At 42.1% G+C, this 8,730-nt stretch overlaps 1 protein-coding gene across 1 annotated transcript in view; it reads right to left on the bottom strand.

Moving 5' to 3' along the window:
* The window catches only part of LOC118338136 (SH3 domain and tetratricopeptide repeat-containing protein 1), a gene marked incomplete in the record, with an annotated part of 27,931 nt that overhangs the window by 9,005 nt on the left and 10,196 nt on the right, over window positions 1–8,730 (bottom strand). Inside the window, 13 exon segments of the mRNA XM_035675366.1 lie at window positions 633–783; window positions 911–1,091; window positions 1,345–1,566; window positions 1,646–1,786; window positions 2,457–3,818; window positions 3,927–3,962; window positions 4,708–4,838; window positions 4,952–5,147; window positions 5,329–5,405; window positions 5,491–5,689; window positions 7,348–7,488; window positions 7,700–7,805; window positions 8,548–8,678. Coding sequence (XP_035531259.1) covers window positions 633–783; window positions 911–1,091; window positions 1,345–1,566; window positions 1,646–1,786; window positions 2,457–3,818; window positions 3,927–3,962; window positions 4,708–4,838; window positions 4,952–5,147; window positions 5,329–5,405; window positions 5,491–5,689; window positions 7,348–7,488; window positions 7,700–7,805; window positions 8,548–8,678 — 3,074 coding nt within the window.

The following is an 8,730-nucleotide window of genomic DNA, read 5'->3' as shown; positions in this document are numbered from 1 at the left end:
GTTGCCGTTGAACCACGTGCGGGCCACAACCGATGAAAGTCATGGAAATCAAATCCATCAATCCGCATCACAGCCGCTAACTCCTGTGCCAGTAGAGCCCTATCACTATATCCTGAATATGTGCACTAGCGTGTTCAGTGCGGGCGCCCCTCTTCACTACAACAATAGTGAAGTTCATGAGATTAGGACGCATGACACATCGAAGGGCTTGTGACACCGTGTTCAGGGTGGGACTGTACACGAAAATGACATACTCAACTGTTTAGGCCAACTGGCGAATTTCGAACACATCTCCACGCGGCCCAAAGTGACGCTGCCGCAGAACACCCCGAGTTGTGTGGAGTGCGAGGGCCCGTTCATCGCTGCTTGCAGCTTTAATTATTTATTCAGATTGCTGACTCTGAATTAAGCTTTGTGGCACCCTCCGTCAATTAACAAGCCGCCACAGACATGAAATCGCTGTCCATATACATTATACTGTATTATTACTATCAAGACATTCAATAGCATTTGAGTTAAACATGGAGCAGGGGAATTAAAAATACAGGCCAGACTTAGCATAAATCAGAGATGAGTTTAGATTGTGCTGCAACTGACAGACATAAAATCATTGTCCACAGCTGCTCTCAGACCTGAACATAAAGGTCCACCAGTTCAGTCTGCTCCAGTAAGTGGTAGATCTTTCCAGCTTGCAGCCAACCATAGGCCTCCTTTTCCTTGTAGCCCAGGTCGATGAAAATACCCAAACTGCTCTTGGTGTTGTCGAGAGCCGCCCGGTATGCCCTGAAAACATTGAAAGACTTTAGCCCTGTTGATCCAAACTCTAAAATCAAACTAATCATTAGATATTGACATTGACCTATTCTAGCCATAGACACACACACACACACACACACACACACACACACACCTTTCTGTGCCCAAAGAGAGGTAGAGCTGGCCGATGGCCTCCAGTGCTTCTCCCTCCTTTCCTCTATCTCCTGTGCGTTTCAGCAGTTCTACCTGGTGCTGGCTATAGATGATACACTGGGCCTGGTCTGGACTCTCACCCCCATACAGATGGCAAAGGTGTTTGGTTGCAGTGAGCTGACCTGGCAAATTAATTATTGTCCGGTCCAGTTTATTGAAAAGAGAAAAAGAAGCACACAAAACAAAACAAATGTTATTCCACTGGGCATGGTGCTGTTTGGCTCCATGATGTGCCCAAATCCCACCGAGAGCATTTCAGGATTTATAGCATTGTTGCAAAGGGTGCAATCAGCTCCGGTGACCATAGAGGAGCAGGAACATGTCATGGCCATGCCCAGTGGAATTTTGGGATAGAGGTGTGATTTGCATACTTACAGTCTAACAGGCTGGCATTTATAGCCAGCAGCAGAGCCCATTCGTAGCAACTTTTCCCATACTCCAGCTGGTGCTGCTTCAAATAGTGCTGTCCCAGCTCCAGCAGCACTGTGATGAAGTTTGCCTCATGACCTACTTCATGAAGCTCAGAGAAGAGCTGCACAGCCTCAGTCAGGTGTCTCTGTGCTAGTCTTTTAGCTCCAGCCTTCACACATAACAGCCCTTTATAAAGATGAAGAAGCACAGAGTCAGCTCACAGTCCACCGAGGAAACGTCTGATAAGAAGCATACGCTGTCTTACCTAGGTTAGCCTGAGCTACAGCCCAGTTCGGCATGTCCTCATACTCTTGGCAGATGTCGACGGCAGCCTGGTAGCTTTCTGCTGCCCTCCGGAGGTCACCCATGCATCGAAGTGCCACACCACGCATGTTGAGGACCACACCTTTGTATTAAATGAAACACATTTAGGTCTGATGATTAAATCTCACACTGCATATTGTTCTTCAATCAATCATATGTTTACCTAGTTGCTAGTTTATCTGTAAAATGTTGGCCAATTTATTTAGTTCAAAGAGCAACACCTGTATACCTCTCACCCTAACCTTGGCACCAGTCAAGTGGAACTTCAATAATTCCCGGCTCTAGGGGTACTTTTATCAATCTTTGGATTAGTTTAGTTAGATTAGCTATGAAGTTCGCTAGCTATCGTCAGTGAACAGGAAAAACAAAGGTAATGTATTTTAATATATAAAATACAGTTGCTTAGCAAAGGACCAGTGTGTAGGATTTAGTGGCATCTAGCGGTGAAGTTGTAGATTGCAAACAACTGAATACTGCTCGCCTTCTAGAAAACTATGCTGGCCATGAAAAACTGTTCTACAGCCAGTATTTAGTTGGTCTGTTTTGGGCTACTGTAGAAACATGGTGGCTCAACATGGTGGACTGCGTATTTTTTGTTGAGTTACATGTCTTGCAACCAAGAATGCCCATATTGGACATTTTCACTTCCCTTAGCTTCTTAGTTCCTGGAAAGTACTAACTTGAACCAGGGCCACTGTGCCACTCTGTAACTGTTTTTGTTAAAACACATAAGGCCAAAGAAACACACAGACCTTCCTGAGGGGTAGTACAGTGTTCTGGCATGGACGCTAGGACTAAGTCCAGAATATCCAAAGCAACATCTGGCTGATGGTTGTCAATGTGAAGCCATGCCAGCCAGATAAGGGAACTGTTTCTTTCTGTGACAGATCTGAAGAGTTGCCGTGAAGGTGGATTGTTGTTGATGAGGTTATGCATATGGCAGATAGCGTGTCCAACCATTCTGTGCTTGGAAAAGAGTTGACCGAGACAAACAGTAAGCTGATGGCTCAAAATATGATACTGGTCACTTCCTCCTCCTTGGAATTTGGTAGAAGAGAGGGCTTGGTGGAAATATGGAGCCACTTGAGGTGGGATAAAGGCTTCCTGTTCTGTGATCCCATACAGTCTGTTGACATTGTCCAAAGCTAGAACCATGCTGCTAAGACAGTCAACCAGTGTAGCAGAAGACTGCAGAGAAGCTCTCCTGGCCGAACTGACACTGAGGTGGGGAAGTTGGAGTTCGCTGTAGAGCCTTCCCAGGGTCACGTATCCGTGACTGGGAGAGATGCTCCATGTTCCTTGATCTTCACCACAAAGAACAAGTAGTCTCTCAAGATAAGGAACAACTCGAACCCCCTCAGTATGAGTCCAGTGGTGCTTCGCCAACAAGTAACAAGCCCGAGCCTCTGCCATTTTGTTGTGAGTGAGGACAGCTTTCTTGAGGATGTATCTAAGGGCAGAGTTGTCCTCTAAGCTTTCTAGGCAGTCTGGGATTCCCAATAGCAAGGCAACAAGTCGCTCTGTCACAGCAAAGAAACGTTCAGTGTTTTTCTGCAAAAGATATACGGCAGCCAGGTTGGAATAGATGCTGCCCAACAGCCTGAGGTCCGTGAAGACTTCTCGTGGCACACTGAGTGCTTCCTCAAAGTAAACCCGGGCCTGGCTGAATTTTGACCTCCCGGCACAGAGCTTACCCAACAGAAAGCACAAACGAGTCTGTGACCAAAAGAGTCGCTTCTTCCTGGCTGTTTCTCTAGCAACACCCAGGAAGGCAATCAGCTCATCTTCTTCAGAGTGACCAGTGAAGGTAGAGGAGGCAAGGAGCTCAGAACTTAGTCTGTACAGGACGCCAAACTCTTCTTTGTAGTTTTGTCCCTCCAAAAAAGAGAAGAGGGGAATGAAGTTCTCAGTGTTGTTGTTTCCTTCTACAACTGGGTGAACTGTGTAACAGGGAGGGCTTGGGTTTTTTGCCTCTGTAGCCAGGGCCGAGTACTCCAGAGTCCCGTTCATAGTCACAACGGAATCTGAGTGCAAGTCTTTTGATTGATCAAGAATCCTCTGAATACTTCTTTTCAGGTTAGGCAGCTGTGTATCGACTTTGCTTGAAGAGCTGACTGCAGAAAAATATTAGGTGGGAAAAAAATGATGTTTGAATACAGAGGAAACATGATACTTTCATAAAATCAAAAACATGTGCATTACATTTGAATAGCAAAACTTACGTGATGTTTTCTTTCCAGAGTTGTAACTGATCATATCTGATTGAACAACAAAAAGTACAAGAAAGTGAATGAGAGAACACCCTAAAACCTTGATAAGTAAAAACTTTTATTCATAAATCAGGAATGGTCCAAGACGCTGGTGAATATGGTGATATGATACATATCAGGATACAGGGGCTATGATTAAACGCTCACAGTATTAGTAGGTATTGTACAATATTGCAATATATATATTACGATATATTGCAATACTGTGAGCAAGGCATTATTCGTTATATCAGAAGTTGTAATATGATCCAAAAGGTCCTGTTTGATTTTTGACATTCAGGAGTAGAACCAGAGAATTACAAGTTAATCTACCTGGAATGTGTGTTTTGCGCATATTTAACTTAACAGTCCAGTGCTTTGCCAGATGATGCTCCATTTGTTGCAGCAAACATCATCTCAACAACTACTGAACTGATTGTGATGAAATTTGACACAGATATCCATAATGCCATTTGATGGATCCTAATGGTTTATAGTAATGCCCTGACTCTTCATCTAGTGCCAGCAAAAGGTTTTCACTTATTCAGTTTAATATGTCAACAACTACCGGATGGATTGATGAAATGTGTGATGTGTGGTCCCCAAAGGCAGTGGACATACTTTGATTTTTGTCCCAAAATACAACCTTTAACTACATTAGACATGTATCTTACATAATACAGACACAAAAAATGGAGATGGAAAATCTATATGAATCAGTGTGACTTTTGAGTCCTTTCACTTTCTGTCTTACCTAGTTTGTAGTTATGACCAATATCATTCTGAGATTTCTTCTTCAATAAGGCAGTAGTTTCCTCTATGACTTTGTCCTCTTGCAGACTGAAGAAATTCCCTTTTTCTCCATCCAAAAAAATATCTTCTGATCTGGAAGGGTGACAGAGAGTAGAACAAGATGCAGTATCTTCATACTCTACTGCAGAATAGTTGAATGCCTGTTTTGTTAAAATGGCTAACAGTATTAATGGTGATACACTCACTCGTAAATATCACTAGATGGTTTCACCAAGCTTGTCTTGACCAGGCCTACTTCTCCTGTCGACTCCTTCCTTCCTGTGAACCAATCAAAACAAGACACCAGAAGTCCCACGATGATGATGCGATCAGCGGGTGCGACACTGAGCTCGTCTGGGCCCTCTGCATCATACTCCATTGTGGCCAGGCAGGTTCCTCTCGCTGAACACAGGACAGGTATCATACAAGTTTCAGTAGGGTTTATGATCTTAAGTACAATATCATTGGGGAAATTAAAAGTGGTGTTTCTTACAACCCATACCTTCATTTAGTTTTTTTCCATTGTGTCATATTTTCTCTCTTTTATATGTACACTATCCTAAATAGAGTTTACTGCACTTACCAAACTGCAGAGGGAAGTCACAGGCAGGTTTCCCATCACCAACTAAAATGCTGTCTGCACCGATTTTGAGAAACCATCTGTGGACAGATGGGATCATGTGACTACAAAACATGACACATCATATCTCCTAATGTATGTCCTAAGCCCTGCATATGAACTTACTGATGAAAAGGGATGACGGGCTCGAGAGCAGGTTTGGGTGCAGTGCCTCGAGCTCCATCTGCCAGGCAGAGGACGGTCCACCCAGAGCCCAGGAAGGGAGGCTCAAACTGGGCTATGTCTCCCTGCTCCAGGTACAGGTCACCTCCAGATGTGGAGCTGTCAAACATCTGGTTGGTACTGCAACTAGCAAACAATGAACCTGAGGACACAGAGACACTCCATTAGTATTATATGTTTTTTATTTTAACGTCACAAAAAGACAAATATAATGATAAAAGCTCTCCCATCAATGTAGAAACAATCTTGGATTGAACTCAATACTATCAGACTTCTTTTTGTGCAGTCCATGGAATGCATGTTTAAGACACTTTCACACTGGCTTCACTTCTCAGACCCAGAAGCCCAGTCCAATACTGTCAATTGTTAAAATAGAGGTGTTTTGAGGTTGTGTCCTGTTTCACCCATTGGTTTTGTGGAGTACCATTCTGAAGCCTTAAGTTCGGCGTTTTGGCCGCTGCTATGACAGTAAAACTGAGCCAACACGAGCCAGCAGATGTGATGTACTGTGAGTGTATCTGTGCTCATTGACTGCGCAGTTTGGACTCGTCCTTAGCCGGAAACAATAGTGGCTTGCCTGGTCACAAACATTATTGTGAGAAATAGGCAATGCAGTAACACAATCTAGCTTCATATATGATCAGCACAGCCTAGTTTGATAGTTTGATCAAGTTTTCGTGCTGCACTGGAAGGCCTAACTGAGAATGACCTGTCAATCAAAAGGTAGCCTCGCCCAAAAGCACATTTATTTATTTTCGCTTTATTGTTTATTTTACTCTAAATTAGATCATAATTTACTAAATGAACATCATAATGTATTGAAGATGATGTGAAACTATCAACCGAGACCCTAAACTCATCAGGGGCAGCTGTGGCGCAGAGGCAGAGCAGGTTGTCCCCTAATCAGAAAGTTGTTGGTTGGAGTCGGGGGACTCCTGGTGCCACATGTCGAAGTATTGAGCAAGATACTGAGCAAGATGCCGTGCATCGGTGTGTGAATGTGTATGAAAGCATTAGTTTCTTTTCGATGTGCTTTGCCATCACTGTGTGAAAGGGTGAATGTGGCACATAGTGTAAAAGTGCTTTTTCACAGTTCTGCATTGGGTTCACTTTTCAGACCGGGAAGCTCTGTCCATAATATATACTGTCAACTGTGAAAACTTCCTAAGCCCTGCCCCTTTTTGCTCTGTGCTCCAATAACAGTTGAGCAAGCCTCGGCTAGAACCTCTGTCAACTTTCCTGTACTCAGATATGCTATGTGCTAAGCTAGTCTATGTTGAAAAGACAACCACATTTTGAAGATGGTTAAAAGATAAAAGCAATATATATATATAAATATATATATATATATATATAATAATTCTTACTCTAACCCTAACCAATCTTAGTCCTCATGCCTAAACCTAACCAATCAAAGCAATAAGGGCAACAAGTACTAGCCAATCAGAGGCAGAGTAGGGCGGGTCATGACCTTGCCACCCTAGGAAAAAAACATTTGGTATGGAAAAAGTTTCCTGTCAGTCCATGTGACTTTGTTCTTGGTTAATTTCCAAAACTGATGAAAGCTGTGAGATGCTGTTAAAAGCTGTGAAAAAAGCTAGTGAGTGGACCATTGAGTTCAGATTATTTATCCAAATACTGGAAGTAATATTTTCATATATATATATTATGTTTAATATTAATATCAGCCAGTACTCGATGCTATAGTTACTTTAGCACCTAAAAAATATGCATCTCCCTTTATGCAACAATGCAGCCCAGCAGGCCATTTATTTGCAGAGACTGGATTTTATCACCTACCTTCCTGCATGAGGATGCCTTTGTACATTAGGTTTAGCGTGTCCTCCTGAATGGAAACCTCAATAGCGACGTCCTCCTCTAAAGAACTGAGCCAAAACTTCTGGTCTAACAACAGATTCTCCATACACTGACCCAAGAAACCTGGAGGGGAGGACAGAGATGATGAATGAATTTAATCGTATTCTAAACTGGATACTGGCATCATCATTTTTAATAGTTAACTTAAATGCAACACTTGACTCCAAAAAAAGTCACTTCATAAATATCACTTAAATGATTTGCACTTTTGCCTTATTGCAAATACAAGAATCCCATTGTTACTGACAGCTGCCTTACTGCAGTCCAAACCTACCTATCGTGTAATATGTGGTGAACTTCCATATTTCCTCAAATGTTTTGAATGTCACAAAAATAATTTTTTCTTCACTGCTGATGGAGATGAGGTGAGTGGACAACTCCTACAAATGGAAAAATGAAGAAGGTTTAACAAAGAAATATTAATTTATGTGAATATAGTCTTTTTTTGTTTCAAGCATCACCTTCAACTTGTGTAATAATTCAATTTCACAGATTATCTGTCAGCAACTATAAGTTATTTTTATAAAAATGACCTACTACAACTTTAATATTGTTGTAATATATAGAAATATATTCTCACTGATGGTCTTTTTAGTTTATGTAGGTCATAAAGAGGCATCAGTATTAAACTGAGACTGTTTCATGAAAAGTTAAAAATTCGTTGTAGTCCATATGTTTTTTCTTTTTAACTAATGGGCGTAGTATTTATTCTAATAGTCTTTACACATGGAAGTTGTATATTTAGTCACATTAAATATTTTGAGTTTGGAACATGCTGAGCAGACAGTACTGCTGGACAGTGGGAAAGAGGATTATGCCGCAGGAGTGGTAAAAGAGGTTTCTCAGGGCATTTAGATATTTTTTTTCCTGATCTGAAAACTCACCACTGGAATCCATGGTGACATGAACCAAAGTAGACCACAACCACTACTTTCTATGAAGAATGAAACTACCGAATTGTAGCTACTAAAGTATACTTGTGAAGTATTATTTTAACCTAAACATTTTCATTCATACTTTATGGAGGAAATTGACTTTTTACAACTTCAAATGCCAGGAGCTGAATATAGGCTTGGTAGGCGTGTGTGTGTGTGTGTGTGTGTGTGTGGCTGTGAGCTGTACCATGAATAGAGCGTTGACCTCGGTGCTGTCAGCTTGCAGAATGCGTAGTTTCCCTCTCAGCATTTCCTGTGCCGCCTCGTTTGCAGGAAGACGTTCGGGACCTCTGACCACATCCAACAGCACGGGCAGAGCTGAACACACATCATGACAACTTTCCACTTTATCCAATCGCTCCTTATCACT

This window comes from Morone saxatilis, unplaced genomic scaffold (assembly GCF_004916995.1).
Source record: "Morone saxatilis isolate NCDOM2014 unplaced genomic scaffold, NCSU_SB_2.0 Contig4, whole genome shotgun sequence".
Taxonomy (NCBI): domain Eukaryota; kingdom Metazoa; phylum Chordata; class Actinopteri; family Moronidae; genus Morone; species Morone saxatilis.
The sequence above is the reverse complement of the archived record's forward strand: the minus strand, read 5'-3'. Positions and strand labels throughout refer to the sequence as shown.